Genomic DNA, 21,991 nt, shown 5'->3' with positions numbered 1-21,991 from the left:
GTGGTTGTCTTCTGTGCTTCTCTGTCTCATAATCTCTTGACTGAACAGTCAGAAATGTTGATTTGAATAAAGGTTTACAGCTGAGTGAGCCAGATCACCCAGCCATGTTGGATTCAGTGAGGCAATGTTATTGAGGGTCAGAGGATTTCAGTTGATCAGGAGACTTTGCACTACTTGTTCAGGCAACTGCACTTGTGAAAATACACAAACGTGGGGGGGAAAAGTAGCAAGCAAAAAGAGCAGTTGAGGGTCTTGCTCAAGGGCCCAGCAGTGGCAGCTTAGTGGTGTTGGGATTTGAACTTGTGACCTTCTGATCAGAATTTCAACATCTTATCCACTGAGCTACCTCCAGTAGTATAGTACTAGCTGTGATAATCAATTTTTTTTTATTTTATTTGATATTTATAGGTTTTGCTCTATTATATTTGGCCATTTCATACAAATAAATTGTTTTATTGGACGGTGAATTACTGGAAGAAAGTTCTGTGGACAGACTGACACGTTTGTCTCCAACAGAAGAATTTAAGATTGAGAACAGGAGAAAAGATGTGAGCAGACTGCGTCACCCCCACAGTTACAAACTTAGGTGGAGGTGTAACGGTTTGGGGTTGTTTTGGAGCAGGAAAGGTTATAAAGACTTATTCTGGAAAGTAAAAGTGAACCAACATGGCTCCAATTTTATACTTTTAACACCATTGGAACCAACATCACAATACAAGAAGATGATGAGACGAAGCATGTGTCCGAGTCGTCTGGAGTGTCATCAATCATGGAACAGCCTGCCAAGTCACCACACCTAAAACCTATTTGGGATGAACAAGAAATCTCCATCTAGTGAAGAATATCTTTGGAAAGTTTTACAAGAGGCACTGCAAAGTATTTCAGCTGAATGTCTGGTTCTTCCTGCGAAGGGAGGATTTTGAAAATAAAGAAAATAAAGTGGAACATCTGGACATTCCTAGATTTGTTTGGTCAAAGTAGATGTGACTTTTTTTTGTATCCACCCAGAAACACTCACGTGAAACAGAACACTATGGTCATGCCCTAGAATGCAAACAGCTAAAGTTCATCTCCCTCCCACTCACACCAACTGAAACTCAAATACTTTTCACTGGCATATCTTTTTTATCTGCTGAGTCACCAGGAGTCATTCTTTTCATTCCAGTATGTATTACATAAATGTTTTGTCTAAAGGGGTTCATTGATGCAAATAAGATGCATTACAATTAGATATGTGAAAAATAATAAGCTACATATATAAGCTATGTATGGTAGGTGTGTAAACACAGGGGTCTGGGTTCATTCTCACATATAAATGTAAAGATAATGAAGAAATGTAAAAGCTAAATGTATAAATGAATAATATATTAAATAGGAACCACTGTATGATTCACACAGGGAAAGCAGTCAAAGAAATAGAGCAATGAAGCAAAAGAAAAACAGCACTGGGAAATCTTTAAAAAACCCTTCAGATGAAAGAAAAGCTATACAATTTGACGTGGCTTTCATAACCACTACCTGCAGCATGCTTGTATATCTTGTGTTTGTTGGCTCACTGTTTCCAACCACAGTGTGATAAGTAGGGGTACAGTATGAAGGTGGTGTGTACAATTGTGTGACTCTTTACTCTCTAATGTGTGTGAGTTGAGAATAAATGCCATTAACTCGTACAAGAGAGTTGTTGTAATCATGCTAATGGAGAAAGAAGGCTGTACATAGAACATCTGGAGACCTAAGCCTTAGAACTTCCTGTTTTCATTAGCGTAGTATGTGTGTGTCATTGTGTATACATTCTCTCAGAGTCTCTTAAAAAGTGTGTGTGTGTGTGTGTGTGTGTGTGTGTGAGGCCCAGTACAAAAAAACTAAGGTTTATCACTGGAACAGCTTTTTGATCACACAGAATTACTCATAGTTTAATATCTGATGACTTTTATTGACGAAACTAGAAATAAATGAAGTGTAAGTAAGTTGAACTTGTATTTAGATGAATCTGACTCAGGTCTGGCATCAGACCTGACATAGAAGTACCCATGAAGATTCAAAGCTGAATAAAACCTAGTCCGTTTTTGTTTTAAAACAGATTACAGTGCAGTAATGGTCAAAGGGTCAGATACGTACAATCTGAACAGATACTTAAACCCCTCTTATCAGGAATGAGAAAGTTCTCTAGTGTTTTGCGACCATATAATGTGATGTTTTTCCTCTTTCTCCTGCTCTATGTTAATGCGACACACGGTTCAGGTCATTTTGATTATCTTTTTGTGAACAGGGACTACAGTGTGGGTTCATAGCGCGGACACTGCTGCCCTCTGCTGCTCAATATGCAATAGTGCCGCCCGAATGCACTTCACCGATGATTCGATTTTCTGCTCGAATTCATAAGAAGATCCGAGATTTGTTGATTGTTGGAAAAGGAAACCTCTGAGTACTTAGATGACACATGAAAATAAAAAGACAAGAAGAAAACACTGTTGTTCACTGGCGCCTCTCGGGTCTGCGCATGCGCTCTGAGGGGGGAAGGGTTACCATGGTGGCACATAAACATGAATAAAAGAAGGCTGAAGGTTAAAAGAAGCTCCGGAAACTGAAGGTAAGAAAATCGGCTGAACTTTTAATGAACAGAGCCAACAAACTAAAATAAAACAGCACCAGGAGTTACAAACTGCTTCTTGTCTTGTATTGTCTCTGAGCTTCAAGTACATAGATAAGTCAATTACTAGCTGCAGTGAGGGACGGGTGAGGACAGATGGGGTGAGGACAAGTAAAGTGAAGACAGCTAAATTGATTACAGATGAGGTGAGGACGTGAAGTGAGGACGGCTGGAGTAAGGACACCTGAAGTGAGGACGGATGAGATGAGGACAGGTGAAGTGAGGACAGGTAAGGTGAGAACATGTCAAGTGAGGATGGCTGGAGTGAGGACACCTGAAGTGAGGACAGGTGAAGTGAGAACATGTCAAGTGAGGACACCTGAAGTGAGGACAGGTGAAGCGAGTGCAGGTGAGATGAGGACAGGTGAAGTGAGGACAGGTTGTCATGGACAATTAATATCCAAAGTGAAAGTGCCATACATACGAAACAAAGTAAGTTTAGGCTCCATGGTTGTGGTGTCCAAGAGAATAGACTTGATTTAGCAGAAACAATGTCTGGAAGTTCTATAAAAGCCTCAAAAACACAATCAATGCCTCATCCTTACAGTATATTCCCACTTCTGCAACCGGTGTAATGCTTTTATTGTTTGTTGTCCACCTATTACCTCGTCCACCACCGTTATCTCTGAATATCCAGTAAATAGTACTGGTGATAAAAACCCATCCATTACTATTTTATTTAACCTATTTATTTGTTATTAAATATTTATCATGTGATTTATTCATGGTCCAAGCTGTGGCTCAGGAACTTCTAGCATCGGAACCACCTCGAGCCTTGACCATCTATTCTTCTGATACATTTATTATCTGCTTTTAGAAGTTGAGCAGGTGCGTTGTGCTCACTGGTGCTTCATATATGTTCATTCTGATTTGTAGTACACAATAGTAAGGCATAATAGGGCAAGAGGTTAAATGGTAAAAGGCACCACAAGGTGAGGACAGGTGAGGTGATGTGAGAGCAGGTGAGGTGAGGACAAATGAGGTGAAGTGAGGACAGATTTAATAAAGTGAGAGTAGGTGAGTTGAGGTGAGATGAGGACAGGTGAAGTGAGTGTAACCAGTAAAATCTAAACTGATGTGTGCTGTAAATATTTTTGTTCATTTGATTTCCTCTCTCACCACATGCAGTTTTATTTTCTCAGCAGATTATTGAACGATTGATTCGATCATGGCGTCTGATGGAAATGGTACGTGTGACGCTCCCTTGTCTGACTGTCTAATAGAGGATGAAGCTGAGAACGAATTGCTGTGCTCCAAGCCTACTTGCTTCCTTATCCTGGGAAAACCTGTGAGTTGAAACCTTATGTACCGTTAAAACATACTTCAAGAGACATTGTATTGTCATTGTAACAGTACATTATTGACCTTATTTGTACACTATATACACTACATAAAGCAACTGTTGTAAAGTAATGTCTATGAACACCTGAAACACCTGACCATCACACTGATATGTGCTCCTTTAGATTAGAAGCACTTGTGCACAATTCCACACTGGAACCAAAAAACCAAACTTTGTTTTAGCACAGCACTGCGAGCTCATATGTGGATAAGATATGATGTGAAGGCTGAAGTGGAATAACATCCATCACTCCCTCAAACCCACTGAAACCCTTTGGAATGAACTGGAACTGATCTCCAGACCTCCTCACTTAACATCAGGACCTAATCACACTTATTTAGCTGAATAAACATGAATGGCATCGTGGCTATGCCCCAAAATCTAGTGGAAAGCCAAAAGGGAAATTAATCTGTGAGAATTTAACAAGCACATATAAGTTACCATATATCAAATAATGTGTAAATATAAAAGAGAAAATGTGATATTTGCTAAGACTGCACTTGAAAACAGATTGGGATAACTCAGATCTTTTTTTTTTAAGGGGATTGGGAAGTCTACCCTCGCCAGAAATTTTGCCCAAACCTGGGGATGTGTCCTCATAGATGGTACATTTACATTTGTCATTTTTTCTGTCACTCAAAGTTCTCTGTTGTTGTGTATTCTCTAATCATTTATTTTTCTTCAGACACAGAGTTGCTCAGCACTCACCTTCATGATGGTACAAAGCAAGCAAAAGAGGTTTGTGTGTGTGTGTGTGTGTGTGTGTGTATGTGTGTGTTAGGTTTAATTTCATAGTTAAAATCATGCCCTCAAAAGCACTTTGGTACCACAATGGATTGGATGTGATGTCTGGATTTTAGCTCGTTGCCACCCTCGCTGGAGGAAAGAACATTCCAGAGGAGAAGATGATGACTTTAATTCTTGATAAGCTCAACTCGCCCGAGGTGGAAAGCTATGGTAAGTTGAAAGGCATTTAAGAGATGTCTGTTATACAATATCATTGAAAGACATTCAATTATTAAGGCTTTCATAAGGTAATGACTGGTTCATGTCGTGCTTGAGCAGGCTATGTTCTGTCATGCTTACCATCACTGTCTGAGGAATATCTAAAGATCAGTGAGCAAATCGATTTGGTGAAAAAACTAAAACTTCCACCGGACTTCATCATCAATATTAAGGTCAATTTGTTTCTTTTATCATCTTGTTGATCCAAAATCCGAGTATAAATTAATTTCAGTAAATGATTATGGAACAAATGTGAAAAACATGACGGGTCATGTGCCTGTTTGAATAATGTGTTTGAGTACTGCTGGTTCTCTTCGCATGCAGTGTGCAGACACGGACCTGATCAACCGGCTTGCAGGCCAGAGGCAGCACTTTGACAGGGAGCAGTGGGACTCACGTGTGTCATCCGACAGTGATGCAGAGGAAAAAATTGAGGAAGATGACGAAGAGGAGGAAGATGAACAGGTTGTGCAGGAGGTGAAGGAAAAGGTGATGCAGTATAATAGTTATAATACAGGATAAACAAGGACATGCTTATTAGTTTGCTTTGTTCATTGTCTTTGATTTTGAGAACTGAATTGCATGTGTGTGTGTGTGTGTGTGTGTGTGTGTGTGTGCTTGTGCAGAATGACATGCACACTCAAAGCCACTTGAGGGTAAAAGAAAATTACCCAGAGGAGGCCTATCGTAGGATTCACCTTTATACAGAAACCGTGCTCATGCCTTCAGAGGTGGGAAAATCTCCAGTTGTCATCTATTCAGAAATAGTCCACTTATGTACTTAAATGGATTACTGTGACTAAACAAAATGATCAGCACCCTTAATGAAAATAAATAATAATATAAATCATCATGTGTAATATTTTGAGCTCATTCCAATTTCCTTTTAAGGTAATCAAGTGTTTAGTCAAGTGAATTAATTTTTTTATTTGATCGGCGATCTCAATAAAGGCCGATACAGAAGGGCGAGGTGTGTAAAAAGGACAATACTTTAACAAAGACGGTTCAGCAACTCAAGCACCACTCACTCAACTGTCGGTATTAGAGAGCAACCCTACTGTAAGGACAGTAAGAAGTATAAAGAAATTGCATACAAAATAATGGAATTTATATGCCTTGATTATCATCCACTTGAATTCATGTTACACAGTCCTCTAGTGGGGAATAAAGACATGACAATGATTTATCACATTTTTTTGTGTTCTTTATTAATCTTCATTTCTGATATTTTCAATTAAAAATAAAGTCCATACACTCAAAGCAACCACAAACAAACAATTAGGTAATTAATGCAAGTAAATTAAAACCATATCAGTTAGGGTACCGAACACAACTACACTTTTATTTTCTCTAATTTTGAGCTTGATGCTATTTGAAGTTATTTATCACTTAGCATATATAGGTTCCTTGGTGGTCTAGTGGTAAGGATGCGGCGCTCTCACCGATGCGGGTCGGGTTGCGTTAGGAAGGGCATCCAGCATAAAAATGTGCCAAATTGAACATGCGGATCATGAATACGGATGATCCGCTGTGGCGACCCCTAATGGGAGAAGCCAAAAGAAAGTTTTTATCAGTTAGCATATATAATGTTACCTGATAAATGAAAGGCTTCAAATATTAGACTCTGCAATTTGTGATCGTCATCAGTATCGGACGATACAGCTTCCAATGATTGGCTCCAAAAATACGGATCGGAGCACCCCTAAATCTAACCTTTTCTATTCTTTAATATACTGTCCATATAAATATTTATACAAAACACAGTTTTTCAGTACTTTGCTAGAGGAAAAGTGAGCTCTTGACTGTGTGTGTTTTTTGTGTGTGTGTGTGTGTGTGTGTGTGTGTGTGTGTATGTGTGTGTGTGTGTGTGTGTGTGTGTGTGTGTGTGTGTGTGTGTGTGTGTGTGTGTGTGTGTGTGTAGGACTTCATGGCAGCTCATGACCCCCGGTATTTATTTGAGCTTGATGGAAACAAAGATCCAGAAGAGCTTTTAGGGGTGGGTGGCCACTGTCATAGGAATATGAGCTTGAATGCCTGATCCAGCTGTTGGCAAAGTTATGAAATACGATACTTTTATCTTTTTGATCAGCATCTAATAAATTGCCTAGACTTCATGGCTGTGAGGAGATCAGCAGTTCCTATGCGATTACTATACCCAGAGGAGGAGGAACTGCATAAGGAGATGGACAATGTAAGGTGTAGCCCTTTTTAATTACAATGGCAGGACCTAATGCTTGTGTGTTACCTGCATTTTTCTTGTCTCATACCATGTAGGAAGAGCTGTTGCAAGTCCTTTCCTCCAGCAAGGCCATAGCACCAGGCTATTACTGGCAAAGGAGTCGATGGTCCTGCATTTGCCCTGTTGCCCTTAAAGAAGGCAAAATACTAAATGGCAAACCTCAATTTTCTGTCAGGTGAGAGTCTTTAGAGTGAACTAGAAATGAAGCTAATATAGAGAACTGTATCAGTGATCCAAATACTAATATTAATGTTACTTGATGGGAACAATCAGTGTAGCTATCAAACCAATATAAGTCATTACTTTCTTAATGTTAGGTCCAAAATAGTTTTACAATTACCATTGTGTTTTTTTGTTTCCCTGTCCCTTTAGTTTCCTGAATAAATTCTACCTCCTCTCCTCTGAAGAGGCTCTGCAGAAGTTCATGGTGAAGCCAAGATGGTACCTGGTCCCACCCATGCCACGCCCACCCTGCAAAGTGTCTGTGATCGGGCCACCACAGTCTGGAAAGAGTACTCTGAGTGCACTCTTGGCTGAGCATTATGGTGCTGTTGTGATAGACATGAAGAGGCTGATGGACGAGGATGATAAAATGAAGCAAGAACGGCTGGAGAAAGCGCATCAGGATGCAATAAGTTCAGCCCTGGAAAAGGTCAAGGCTCAGATGATGAGCGAGAATGATTCTGGTGAGAGTGGACCAAGAAAGTTCCCATTAAATAAATTCAATAATTTTCACAAATATTTATGGAAGGTTATATGCAGCCAAAGTCAAACTGTAATTTAGCTTAATGAACTAGAATTTCAACAGAGTAATGTATAATAATTTATATATATTACTATATTAATATAACAAATTTAATGGTGAACGTAATTAGAGTACCTTTTTGTGTTTGGTGAGTCTCAATGAGGAGGTCTTGCCTTAAAAAAATGGTGAATTTACTCTCTTAGTTTGTTGTATTGGTTACAAAGAGACGTACAGGTTTACTGTTGTGACTTTTATTTATTCACCTGATATGTGAGACATATTGTTGCCATGTGTGTCGCTGTAGAAATGGAGGTCACAGAGGATCACCCAGAAGTTCGAGCTCTAGTGGAAGAAGCCCTGAAAGAATCAAAAAAGATATCAATGGAACCATCAGATGAAATGTGTGCAGATGTCCTGAAAAAACGGATCAGAGAGGTATTGTAACTGTACTTACATTGAAATAAAACAAAATAATTTGCTAAAATAACTACTCCAAAAAAGTTGGGACGCTAAGTGAAATGTAAATAAAAACAGAATTCAATGATTTGCAAATTTCATAAATCCATATTTATTCAGAATAAAACAAAAAAGATATTTTATTTTAAGGAAAAAATAAAGTCATTTAGAATTTGATGGCTGTAACAGGTTTATGGGCCATGTTTACCACTGAGTAGCATCATGTCTTCTGTCCGTATACATCTGGGGACTGAGGAGCACAGTTGCTGAAGTTTTGGAGGAGAAATGTTGTCCTATATGTGTCTGACATAGGACTCTACCTGCTCAACAGTTCTGGGTGTTCCTTGTTGTGTTTTTCTTTTGTGATGTGCCAAATGCTGCTAAAAAAGAAGCCTTTCAAAATGTACAAGCTGCCCATTCCACAGGGTATAATGTGAACGGTATATACAGGTTTTAGAGCATTGAATGCTTCCATCCAGAAAATGTCTTTTTTCACGCCAATACATTTACATTTGTGGCATTTGGCAGACGCCCTTATCCAGAGCGACTTACAACTGAGCAGGGGAGGGTTTTTTTTGCGGGGCTTTGCTCAAGGGCCCCGCAGTGGCAGCTTGGTGGTGGTGGGATTTGACCCTGTGATCTTCTGATCCAAAGCCCAATGCCTTAACCACTGAGCTACCACCTCCCATCATAGTTGCGGCTTTTTAAACTAAACGCTGATAACAAGCCAGATAGTCCCTCTCCTTTTTAGTCCTGAGGACTTGGTGTTAATGGTTTCCAAAAGAAAGTTTACATTTTGATTCGACTTACCACTAAACAGTTTTCCACTTTTTAGATGGAACATTATTTTTTAATTGTTCCACAATTTGCAGACTAATTTTTTCACAACATTGGTGATGTTCTGCTCTTATTTACTTCTGAGAGACTCTGAATCCTCCTGACCTGTTGTCAATCAACCTGTCAATGTTTATCCAGCTGGTTACTTTTAATAACACATACTTTTTCTTTTGTTGCACTGTCCTAACTTTTTTGAGCCGTTATGGGTTTATGAGAAACCAGCCATTACGGGTTGCACGTGCCAGTGCACTCTTTGTGCCGTTCCCAAGCCCGGATAAACAGGGAGGGTTGTGTTAATTAAGGCATTCAGCGTAAAACGTGCCAAATCAAATATGCGGCTCACAAATCAGAATCTCATACGGGATTGGTCGAGGCCTGGGTTACCAACGACCGCCACAGGTATTGTTAGCCAACAGGGTACTGGTAGAAATTGGGCTACTGCTGGCTGAAGGAGGAGAAGGAGAGGAGGAAGACATCTACAGAGACGGCAGGGAAAGGATAAGTGGAGGAGATTGGAGGTTAGGGTTAGTACTTTAAATGTTGGTACTATTACTAGTAAAGGGAGAGAGGTAGCTGATATGATGGTGAGGAGAAAGGTAGATATGTTGTGTGTTCAGGAGACTAAGTGGAAAGGGCCAGGAATATTAGAGGGGGGTTTAAACTATTCTTTTATGGTGTGGATGGAAAGAGAAATATTGTAGGGGTGATTCTGAAGGAAGAGTACAGTAAGAGTGTAGTGGAGGTGAAGAGAGTTTCTGATAGAGTGATGAACGTCGAGTCAAGTTAATTTCTATTGCGCTTTTAACAACAGAAAAAGCAGCTTTACAGAATTAAACAGTTAAGGTAAACAATGTGTATTTACTCCTGACAAACAAGCTATGGTGACTGTGGCAAGGAAAAACTTCCTTAGATTTTAAGAGAAAGAAACCTTAAGAGGAACCAGACTCAAAAGTGGAACCCATCCTCATTTGGGTGATATCTAGAGTGTGATTATAAATCTTTAAACAATACAGAAAACTGGAGAGTGAGAACTAACATGAGCACTGGAATGTGTGATTATGAGTAATGTCCTTTCTACAGCCTTATACAGTCATTTGAGGGTTATGAAACCAGGAGCTACTGAGCAACTAATAAATTTACACTTTTTACCCTCCTGCCATCAGGAAAAACGGTTTCGAAGCATTCGGGCCGTCACAACAAGACTATGCAACAGTTTCTTTCCACAAGCCATCAGGCTTCTCAACACACAGAAATGAAACAGAACTCTCACACACACACACACACACACACACACACACACAAACACACACTCACTCAAATGTGTGTTACCGAACTGTAAAAATTTTTTTCCTGGACTTAACACTTAACACACACTCATCACTCATCTAAATCTATTCCACCACCATTCATTTATTTATTATTTATTATTCTCGACTGTACCATACTCTTAACTGCTGTTTTTTGCACATTTATCATTTATCACTGTATTATACTGTTTACATGCTGTTTCTTGCACATTTATCATTATCATTGTATTATACTGTTTACATGCTGTTCTTTGACTGCTGCTGCATTTTTGCACTACATTGTTCTGTTTATAGTCACTTCTGGGGTAAAGTTTTTAGTTTGTATAGTTTTTACAGTTTTCTTGTACAGTACTGTATAATCAAGTATACAGTAGGTTTACTGGTCGGCGCTATATTGGGTTTTCTGTCTTGTCTTGTGTCGTCTGTCTGCACTGTCTGTCTGCACTGTTTGCACTGGGTTGCACTCGATGCACTTTATGTAACTTGTGTTGTAGCTCTATGTTGTTTTGTTTGTTGTTGTTTAGTGTAGCACCAGGGTTCCGGAGGAACGTTGTCTCGTTTTTACTGTGTACTGTGTACCACTGTGTATAGTAGAAATGACAATAAAAGCCTCTTGACTCTCTTGAAATAACATTTGCGATCATCATAAATCCAACACCAGATTCTCCATGCCAGAGCCTTTAAACACTCAAAGAGGTCCAATGTCCAAACTCCACATGAAGTGGGATCCAAATGGCGCTGGTCTCTAGATGGTTTCGGGATGTTGGTATTGGAATGAGGAGGTGCAGGAGAGCATAAGGGAAAGAGGTTTTCAAAACAGAATTGGGATAGACAGAGTGATGAGAAAAGTAGGCAGGAGTACAAGGAGATGCGGCAGCAGGTGAAAAGGGATGTGGCGAAAGCCATGGGAAAGGCATATGAGGAGCTGTATAAGAAGTTGGACACAAAGGAAGGAGAAAAAGATTTGTACCGATTGGCCAGGCAGAGGGACCGAGCTGGGAAGGATGTGCTGCAAGTTATAAAGGATGGAGATGGAAATGTGTTGACTAGTGAGCAGTGTGTTTTTAGAAGATGGAGGAAATATATTGAGCAGCTGATAAAAAAGAAAAATGAGAGAGAGAGAAGTTTGGATGGTGTGGAGATTATAAAGCAGGAAGTGGATAGGATTAGTAAGGAGGAAGTGAGAGCAGCGATTAAGAGGATGAATAGTGGAAAGTCTGTAGGACCAGATGACATACCGGTAGAAGCGTGGAGATGTTTAGGAGAAATGGCAGTGGAGTTTTTAATCAGATTGTTCAACAAGATTTTGGAAGGTGAGATGATGCCTGTGGAATAGAGAAGGAGTGTGCTGGTACTGATCTTTAAGAATAAGGGAGATGTGCAGACCTGCAGTAACTACAGGGGAATTAAGTTGATCAGTCACACTATGAAATTAGAGTAGTGGAAGCCAGGCTAAGAGAAGAGGTGACCATCTGTGAGCAACAATATGGTTTCATGCCGAGAAAAAGCACCACAGACGCATTATTTGCTTTAGAAATGTTAATGGAGAGGTATAGAGAAGGTCAGAACGAGTTGCATTGTGTGTTTGTGGATTTAGAGAAAGCGTACAACAGGGTGCTGAGAGAGGAGTTGGGTATTATATAAGGTGTGTCAGAGAAGTATTTGAGGGTGATGCAGGACATAAGGTGATGCAGCGTGTGCAGTAGGAATGACAGACTGCTTGAAGGTGGAAGCTGGACTGCATCAAGGAGCCCTTTCCTGTTTGCAGTGGTGATGGACAGGTTGACGGACGAGGTCAGACAGGAGTCTTCCTGGACTATGATGTTTGTGGATGATATTGTGATTTGTGGTGAGAGTAGGGAGCAGGTTGAGAAGAGCCTGGAGAGGTGGAGGTACGTGCTGGGGAGAAGGGAAATTAAAGTCAAAAGGAGTAAGACAGAGTACATGTGTGTGAATAAGAGGGAGGGCAGTGGAGTGGTGCGGTTACAGGGAGAAGAGGTGGAGAAGGTTTAGGAGTTCAGGTACCTGGGATCAACAGTGCAAAGTAATGGAGAGTGTGTTAGAGAAGTGAAGAAAAGAGTGCAGGCAGGTTGGAGTGGGTGGAGAAGAGTGATAGCAGGAGTAATTTGTGATAGTAGGGTATCTACAAGAGTGAAAGGGAAAGTTTTTAGGACTGTGGTGAGACCTGCAATGTTGTATGGATTAGAGACAGTGGTATTGAGTAAAAGACAGAGGTGGAGCTGGAGGTAGCAGAGCTGAAGATGTTGAGATTTTTGTTGGGAGTGATGAGGATGGACAGGATTAGAAATGACTTTATTAAAGGTAGAGCGCATGTAGGACTTTTCGGAGACAAGGTGATGGAGGCGTGATTGAGATGGTTTGGACATGTGCAGAGGAGGGACATGGGGTTTATCGGTAGGAGAATGCTGAGGAAGGAGAAAAAAAGGAAGGCCAAGGAGGAGGTTTATGGATGTGGTGAGGGAAGGCATGAAGGTAATTGGTTTAAAAGAGGCAGATGGAGAGGACAGGGGGTATGGAGATGTATGATCCGCTGTGGCAACCCCTAATGGGAGAAGCTGAAAGAAAGAAGAAGAATTATGGATTCAATTATTTGCAAATCCTTGTTTTTATTTGCATTTTACACAGTGTTCCACCTTTTTTGGAATTAGGTTATATTAGGATAACTACGTTTTTTTGCATGTAATTATGCTGGTTGTGAATTCCGAATTTAATCAAATCAGGGATTGTTAGATTCAGGCAGAAGATGCCGATGCGGAGTTTAAAAGGGGCTGGGTGCTGGACAACTATCCCACCAACAAAACCCAGCTAACTTTCATTCAGGAACAGCATCCTGACCTTAAGCCTGATGTGCTGTTCTGTCTCAGAGACAGTGAGGCAGAAGGTGAAGTTTTTGATCATTTGTTTCTATTATGCATGTTCTTATTCATGTGTTATCGTCACAAGAATTATTCGTTTGGAAACCATTAAGAAGAGTATGTGTTTTATAGGCAGGACAGTTCTAAAAAGGATTTACGAACAGAACAAGGAGCAGGTGGATGCAATTGTACTAACTCAATTACAGGAGGAGAGACAGAAAGCAGCCGAAAGCCAAAACCCAAAGTGAGTTCGAGCGAACGAGGACTAGGATCTCAATATATAGATACTAGATGAATATCCTGCATGTAGTGATCCTTTAGAGCTTGAGGTTCCTTTTCACATCCTGTGTTTCCTGTACTGCATTCAGGCAGCAGGTGCTGCACTCAGAAACGGACACCCAGCCAGACATTGTTCTTTCGAAACTGGAGGTGGTGCCTGAGGAGCCTGATGTTACTGGTATTGTAGCTTCACTACTGATTCAGTTCTTCATAAATACAGCAAAAATGCTGTAGGTTCATGTGATCTACTGATATTCTGAAATAGCAGTAGATCTGAAATTGATATTCTCAGTACAATACATATTTGGGAATTTTGATTTGATAGGACATTTGATTAGCTTGATATACTAAAAATAAATATAAATATATATTTGTATATAAATAATTTAATTAATTAAAATATTTTATTATATCTACATATTTTATATCTAGGCAATAAATGTCATGTTTTTGGGTGAAAGTAGTAATGTGTAATAAAATTCATATGTTATACTGTCTGCTGAAATTATTGTGTGTGTGTGTGTGTGTGTGTGTGTGTGTGTGTGTGCGTGTGTGTGTGTGTGTGTGTGTGTGTGTGTGCGCGTGCTTGTAGAGGTGATGTTACCTAGTACATGGGAACAGGGCTATCCTTCGGGCTCAGTGATGGAAATGTACAAGCTGCAGCTAAAAAATTTTACCCAGGAATGGAATAGCATGGAGTCCTCCATTAGTTGCAGCTATGCTACACTGGAGATCGCCAACCAAAACCCTCACGTTCTGCTCCAGAACATGATTGACCACATGGAGAGTGTGTGAAGTATTTATATCTTGCTCTAATTTTGAACTTGGCAACATTAAACAGCAGTTCATTAAAGACATTTTAAAGGGTTTTTCCATGTGCCGCTCGATGCGATGTTTCAATGGACATTGACGTTACGGACAACGAACCCACATCACTATTTTTTTAAATAGTGATTTATTTATATATTTTTTTTATTCATTTAAAAGGTCGTGCTGTGCTGCAACTTATGGAATTCCTAATCAAATGATTGATACCATTTTCTTTCTTGTAATTATTCTGTAAATAAGGACCATTTAAGTACAAGGCCCAAGAAATGACCACCATGGATCTGGATAAAGAACAGGAGGAGGAGGAGGAGGAGGAGGATGAAGCAGAGGTTGGTGCATAAGCTTAAACCAAAGTTCATAGGTGTTGTGTTTTCTTTTATCACTTACAAACTAAATCCATCCCTAGGAAAAGAGCAATGAATTGAGGCTTGGGGACACTAATAAGTACTGCCCAGTGGTGCTGAGGGAGAAGGGCACTTTGGTTCCTTGCACAAGTGAAATTGCTGCAAAATACAGAGAAAAAGTGTACTTCCTATCTAGCATTGAAGCATGGGAGAAGTTCATGCAGACGCCTGAGCTTTATGCCGCAACTTCACAACTACTCAAAGTAGGAAAGCAACAAATAATTCAGATATCAAGAAATGTTAAAAATCAGTGTCAACACTTATTGTCATATTCAAGTTTAGACCAAGTCTATAAAATTCAAGCCTCTGTCACATTGTATGATCTAAATCATTAGACTGGAAAGTCCTTAACCTCATGTCTTTCTCATATTACAAGCCTCCTCCCTTGCGTGTGTTCCTGCTGGGAGTGCGTGGCTCAGGAAAAACCACTCATGGCCAATGGCTGGCGCAACAGCTGGGTCTCTTTCATATCCAGTTCCACGAGCTGCTGCAAGAGCTGATAGTGGCCAAGACTCATACCCGCGTGCCCTATGCTGATGAGGTCGAGCCGCCTGAAGAGCCACCTGAAGAGCTGCAAAGTATGCTGCAGGAACATCCCCAGTCCACGGCTTCCCCCGTCAATCCTGAGGATGAGGTGAGCCGCAAGGAAATACTTCTTAATAATCGAGACTATAAAGAGGTAGGTGTGGAGAGGATTCCTCATGACTAAGGTTTTCTAAGCTAATGTTTTACAACATTTTTATTTACCTTTGGATTTAGGAGGGGCGTTCAGGTCAAACCGGGACATTTAATTTGTACAGGGATGCTAATAAGTGTGGCATTATTCCCTCTCAGAGATGGCTATGCAATTGAAGCACTGGTCTATGAAACAGATTAATTGTTAAATTCTTAAAAAAGCTAACTCCTGAAAAAGCAATAATGTTTTTGCATATTATTTGCATATCGCATATATTGATGAGCTTGATTGGCTTTCAATACACGAAATAGGTAGAAAGGTAGAAATGGATTTACATTGTGGATGTAACTTGATTATTTTATATTTTAGCTTTATTTATTCCTTTTTTGCTAGAATTATATGATCAAAGTTTTATTTAGGATATTTCTTTTTGTTGATTTATGTAAAAGACTCCAGCACTGACAGATGAAGAGGAACTCATAAAGTCATATCTATCCGATGGAGAGCAATTGCCACACGATATCTTAAAGAAGCTTCTGGCGCAGTTCTGGCATCATGAGCCATACAAGTAAAGTTTTATCCATGCAATGTTCAACTATAGAATATGTATATATTTTTTATGTTTTTTGTTTTTATTTTATTTATTATCTTTCTCTACCATTGTATGGTTCTTTTAGGTCGACCGGCTTTATTCTTGAAGGTTTTCCTCAGCATTTAGAAGAGGTGTCCTTTTTAGTGGAGAACCACTTGTACCCAGATGCCACCTTAGTTATGTCTATAGATGTCTCAGAAGTGGTGAAGCGTCTGCTGCCCCCACGACTCGACAGATGGAGAGAGAAATGCGCACGAAGGAGAGGGCAAATGGAGTTACTAAAACAGCTACGCAGCAAAATGAGGGTGAGAAGAAAACTTTAAAGAGATTCATTACAGTTCTGTACCCGAGAAGGCAAAGGCTATAGTCCTGTTAGCTTTGCAAAAAGCTGAACACATGGTAAAGGATGGTTATTATAATTCTGTTAATGATTCCCTTAACCAGGAGGAGGCCATTGCCAAAAGAAGAGCTGAACTTTTTCTGGAATATGCACCCAGAGTAAGACATAACTATAGTTCTCATAGCTAACACTGTAGTATATGGGGATAGAACCTCAATATGAATTTCGTCCCCTAGGATAAGAACTATGAGGATGAGGAGGTGCAGGAAATTAAAGGAGATGAAGAGCAACTGAACTGGGAGCAAGAGCTAGAAGAAAGGCTGCTGGAGGAGTTTCCTGAGGAGGAGCAAGAGAACGGAGAGGAAGAAGAGTCCAAAGCCAGTGCAGAGGTTCGGATAGGAAGAGAGATCAGTGAGAGGTTTGACAGCGATGACAGCAACCTCACAACAATAATGGTAAATGTGTGTAAATTCATATGAATAAAAATGCAGTAAAAAAAAAATCATATTTGTTTTTGCCAGATACAAGAAAAGACGCAAGTAAAACTTTACTTCTTTCTTTCAGGAGCTTTTGGATGAACACCGGATTCCTCACCTGACACTCAGTGCTGACCGGAAACCTCACACTGTGCGAGCTCGGCTACTTAAGCGAGTCAAGCCTCTAGTTGAGAACAGGGAAGCTCTGTTTCAAAGGTGTCACCCCATCAGCTATGCTGTTGCACAGAAACTCCTGCACTTTTCTTACAAATCCTACAGTGCCTTTGGGTGTCGGGATCCTGTTCGGGTTAGTGTTAAACTGAAGTGTAAAGCCTGTGGTTACAGGTTTCTCACTTGAACCAGTACTTGGCTTATAATAACAAATAATAAAGAAAAATGTAATAAGGTTAAAATCATTAGAAATGTTTTAAAATCAAATTGAGTTGGTGACAAAGTTATGTTGAAGTTTTGGTGACAAAACATTAACTCTGTGTGCGTAGGTTTTTAAGCGAATTTTTCTCAATACTCCTTTCGAATTATTCGAGTGATAATAGAAAAAAAAAAAAAACACTCCCACCTCAAAAAACATTTACACCGCCAAAATTCTTAAATCCATAGTTCCAGCTGGAATGATCCTGATTATTACCGCACTTTTAATTTCATGTAACAGTATTACTCTCCTTAATTATATAAAGTTATATTATATTTATTTATATGATTCCTTAAACCAACATAAGTAACATTTCTAGATAAAATGCTTGTTCCTACATGTGAATGTAATATACTGTAAGGATGTATATACAAAGCCAAAGTGCACAATGGATAAAAAATAATGACTCACATTTTTTTTTTTTTTCTTCAATGAATGGATGTATAGTATGCAGAGGGAGATCTGATCCAGCATATGCAGGACCCCCTGAATTTTAGCTTCCCTGTCCTCTTCCACAACTTCATCTACTTTTTTGCTTCCAAGGAGACACGCAACACCTTCATGACGAGCCCTATCAAATACCTCCGTCAGCCCAAGCCCAAGCCTTCTCTCCCCATCAAACTCGCGATCATTGGTAGTCCAAAATCTGGAAAAACCACAGGTCAGTGACCCTTGCTTTTCATTATATGCGTACATCACCATGGTCCGACGTATATTTATGAAACATAACATTGCTAATCATTTTTTGTAACATTATAAGGCAACATTTAAAACGCAAACTAACAAAAGCTATTTTTTGGATGTTTGTGCGTGTTTTGTGGACTAGTTGCTCGCACGTTTGCTCGTGAATATGGACTGGCACACCTATCGATCAGTGACGTAGTACAGACAGTGCTCAGCAACAACGACAAGACAGAGCTCGCCACTGAGACACTGAAGTACTTGAGCCAAGGCTTGACTGTGCCCGACGAACTGGCAATTCAGTGCCTAGAAGTGGTCCTGCTGAATGTAGTCTGCAGCACACGAGGGTAATAAACCATGTCATTCGCACATCTGGTTACAGTATGCTAGGGGTGTGCAATATTGGCAAAGAAATCTCAATTTTTTTTTTTACTGATTCTATAGATAACGATAATTAATCAAACATGCGGAGGATCCGCTGTGGCGACCCCTAACGGGAGAAGCCGAAAGAAAGTTTTATCGATAACGATAATTAGACGATAATTTGAGAGAGTGTGTTATTGTGCTGGTACCTCAAGGACTCCTAAAATGTTTGATATTCTTAAAATACTGTGTGGTGGTCAAGTCACAACAGTTAACTCGAAAAGAGATCTTTTCCCATTGGTTTAAATTTACTTTTACCTTTATAAAACCTTTTTTTTTTTTTATGAATTAGAATCATTAGAATAATAAGACATCTTACGGATCTTATGCTTTTAGCATGAGAGATGAGGTCATTTGACAGAGCACTTGTTTGATCTTCAACCCAGGTATGTGCTGGACGGCTTTCCCATGACCAAAAGACAGGCTCACCTGATGGCTGCTCGCCGCATTATTCCTTATCGAGTGATTGAGTTGCAGCTGGACACAGAGGAAATACTGAAGAGAGGCATGAAAGATAAGATGAAACCAAACAGGTCTGAGTCATTACAAGAATCATCATGTATATTTCATATGTAGTTGTGTGTTGCAAAATGCACTTAAAAGTATGTACAAAAAAAACCCTTTCAATTAAATAAAATAAAAATGTATATAAAAGTCTAATCTCTGCAGTGTAGCAATGCCGTCATGCTCTTTTCTCTTTAAAGGCCAGACCCCATGCATGAGGACACTCAGTTCCTGGACATCCGGATTTCGTGTTTCAAACGTGAGGTTGAGGCTCTCAGGACACACTTTAATCAGCAGTACCGAAACTGGGTTCCAGTAGATGCACACAAAAGCACTTGGTGGGTATGGCATCGGGTTCTGAACGAAGTCAAGATTAGCGTGCGACACATCCACAACTACTTAAAGAGAATTCATAAAGGTGAGTGCCCAAGAAAAATGTGAAGGAATCCTTTCTGTGCCTTCTTCCGTGCATACGCAGGGCAGATGTCCTGAATCCTTTCAAATAACTGTTTTCCAGTTTTTTACTCTTAGTATTTCAGTCAGCACACTGTAGACTTCTAGGGTTTTCTTTCAGGCCAGGCTGCTAGCGTAGCGCATCTGTGTATTACTCCAAGTGAGCTTCAGTCTCGGCTGGGCGAGTTTGGTCATTATTGTCCAGTGAGCCTGGCTCTCCATAAACACTTGGTTGACTGCAGCTTTGACGCTTCCCTGGAATTGGCTGCAGAGTTCAAGAGATGCTACTACAAAATGGCATCCAGGGAATGTCTTGAGGTAGGGGTCTAATCCAATCTGTACTATTTCTGACCTGATATATTGGGTTAGAGATCATTGTCAACACTATTCCAAAGTAGCAGCTGGCACAATTTTGAAATATGCTATACTATACCTATATACCTGATTATATAAGCACTGGTACTGTAGCATTATGCCACATTTAATCTTTCATTATTGCAAATATGGTAGATAATGTTTAGAAAAAACTGATAACGGTAAGTGTGTTGCACAGCTTTGTTGGCATCGTAGCACAATTGGTTTCACCTACAAAACATCTACAAAACAAGAAGTCTGTAATTTTTTCCTATCTCTTCATTACAATAGAAATTTCTTGCGGCACCAGAGCAGTTCGTGGCTCCAATTTGCCCTCATAAGTTACCCCTTCCGCATCTTCTTCCCCGTAAGATGAGCGCAGGCCAGGTGAAGAGCTGCTTTCCTCAGCAGGTGGAGCTGAAAGGTTATTGTTCAGTCACATACCAAGAAGGCCAGCAGAGGTATGCAATATTTTAGTGTCCAAGCATTTTGGTGTCCAAGTGCATATTTATATTCAATGCAACATACCACTTAATTTTCCACTATATATACTATTGCTGAATTTACAACCATATAAATGCACTTAACACTCCATTGCTGCTAATGATTATAACTATAATTATTATAACTGCCTGAATAATAATTATACTTGTTAAACTTGTGAAATCCTGAATTCTGAGCTAAGTTTTATAAATGTTTCTTGAGTATGAAGCTTTTTTGTTACCCTTTTTCCCTCTTTTTATGTGAAGGTATGAGGCTCTGGTTCGAGGCAGTGTGAACTTTGCAGTAGAATACCAGGAGAAGATCTACGTTTTTGAGACAAAGGAGAAACGAAATACATTTCTACGGTTGAGTATCAAAAAAAAACCTCAGTATCTCTTAGCTAGGGTACTTGAGTAATTAGTATATTTGTGCACCTGTTCCCAGATCACCTGACACCTACTGCAACCAGAACCTTCCTCGCAAACTTCCACCGATGGAAGAGCCAAGGCAACTGACCTCGTTGCCAATCCTGGGCTATTTGGAACAGGTATTAAGGAAATAAATATGGTACTAAGATAGAGTTTTTTCACTAATAGTTCACTAGAATTCAGATTATGTTGTATATTGGATTTTATTTTAGAAACCTTGAGTAAAAATATTTTTTGGGGGTCATGTGGTACTCAGCCATAGCTTTTATTTGTATGCATTCTTGGTCCAAGGGAGTCGCCAGAGCCATCATTAAAGGCATGACAGAGCTGGGCAACCTCAAGCCAAAGTTTCCTTACCTCAGTGTGAGGAGATCTGCTATACTCTACCTGGTCTTATATCTAAAAGGTAATGATTTAGTTTTAGGTGCATTTAAAAAGTAGACAGTTTTCAACAATGTAAAGCTTTATTCAATCAAATATTTTCCCCATCTTTTACACAGCATATAACGGAACATCAAGAAGTTCTCAGATGTACAAGAAGAAGCTGATTCAGTACCAGGATGACTGTGAACTCATCTCCTATCTGAGCTCCATTTTGACACAAAAGTACAAACCCCTTCATGAACTTCCCATCGATTTTAGACATAAGCTTCACAGGTTTCTTGCCTTGAAGGACTCTGCTGAAACTGCAACAGGGCTCATTTAGCTTGGAAGGAATTAATATGACACACAGTGGTGGATGATGTGCACAAACCATGTAGTTGAGTTAAAGTAGAGATAAAATAGAACTCCAGTAAAAGTTGCTCCCTTTAAAACTTCACTTGACTAAAAGAACAAAAGTATTTGCCTCCAAATGAAATTAACTATCCAAAGGACTATGATTTATAATGGCTTTAATGTTGATATTATAATTTTTGTCACAAAATTCTTTGCTTAATCAACTTATTATTATTTTTTTTTAAAAGACTCTAGTGTTACTCTCAGCACACTGATCTATTAATAGAATGATATTAATGAGTCAAATACTGATTGATATCTATTACAGTTTAATTCTTTTGAATACTGTTGAACTGACGCAGTAACGAATTACATTTACTTCGTTATCGTCCACCACTGATGAAGTAAATAAAGAGCAGAACATGACTGTAATAAATAAAAATATTTAACATATTAACCCTGTGTT

General features: G+C 39.6%; 1 protein-coding gene across 7 annotated transcripts; it reads left to right on the top strand.

The window, feature by feature from the left end:
• Positions 1 to 1,986: 1,986 nt before the first annotated feature.
• ak9 (adenylate kinase 9) lies at positions 1,987 to 21,991 on the top strand. 7 transcript variants are annotated; one of them, XM_046836861.1, is made up of 36 exons: positions 1,987 to 2,590; positions 2,792 to 2,879; positions 3,796 to 3,938; positions 4,534 to 4,597; positions 4,678 to 4,730; positions 4,853 to 4,949; positions 5,058 to 5,170; positions 5,322 to 5,486; positions 5,624 to 5,728; positions 6,919 to 6,993; positions 7,087 to 7,188; positions 7,272 to 7,411; positions 7,609 to 7,922; positions 8,286 to 8,416; positions 13,333 to 13,483; positions 13,590 to 13,701; positions 13,826 to 13,914; positions 14,329 to 14,523; positions 14,805 to 14,893; positions 14,971 to 15,171; positions 15,345 to 15,602; positions 16,094 to 16,212; positions 16,322 to 16,541; positions 16,681 to 16,734; positions 16,813 to 17,031; positions 17,141 to 17,359; positions 17,930 to 18,143; positions 18,309 to 18,510; positions 18,973 to 19,119; positions 19,291 to 19,508; positions 19,665 to 19,861; positions 20,189 to 20,358; positions 20,647 to 20,745; positions 20,825 to 20,927; positions 21,100 to 21,214; positions 21,309 to 21,991. In XM_046836861.1, the coding sequence occupies exons 3-36, from the start codon at positions 3,819 to 3,821 to the stop codon at positions 21,512 to 21,514; spliced, it is 5,076 nt and encodes a 1,691-aa protein (XP_046692817.1). In that variant the 5' UTR covers positions 1,987 to 2,590; positions 2,792 to 2,879; positions 3,796 to 3,818; the 3' UTR covers positions 21,515 to 21,991. The 7 variants fall into 7 exon arrangements, with proteins under 7 accessions (XP_046692817.1, XP_046692816.1, XP_046692818.1 ...); XM_046836860.1 differs by having other exon boundaries at positions 3,793 to 3,938; XM_046836862.1 differs by having other exon boundaries at positions 2,792 to 2,884.

Source organism: Silurus meridionalis, chromosome 23, assembly GCF_014805685.1.
Source record: "Silurus meridionalis isolate SWU-2019-XX chromosome 23, ASM1480568v1, whole genome shotgun sequence".
NCBI classification, from domain to species: domain Eukaryota; kingdom Metazoa; phylum Chordata; class Actinopteri; order Siluriformes; family Siluridae; genus Silurus; species Silurus meridionalis.
The sequence above is the reverse complement of the archived record's forward strand: the minus strand, read 5'-3'. Positions and strand labels throughout refer to the sequence as shown.

Excerpts from the sequence above, each read along its gene's own strand:
- ak9 (XM_046836859.1), top strand. The coding sequence starts at position 3,819 with ATGGCGTCTGATGGAAATGGTACGTGTGACGCTCCCTTGTCTGACTGT. Across the intron at positions 4,950-5,057 it reads GCCCGAGGTGGAAAGCTATG|GCTATGTTCTGTCATGCTTA; the intron begins GTAAGTTGAAAG and ends GTGCTTGAGCAG. Across the intron at positions 20,928-21,099 it reads TCCTGGGCTATTTGGAACAG|GGAGTCGCCAGAGCCATCAT; the intron begins GTATTAAGGAAA and ends TCTTGGTCCAAG.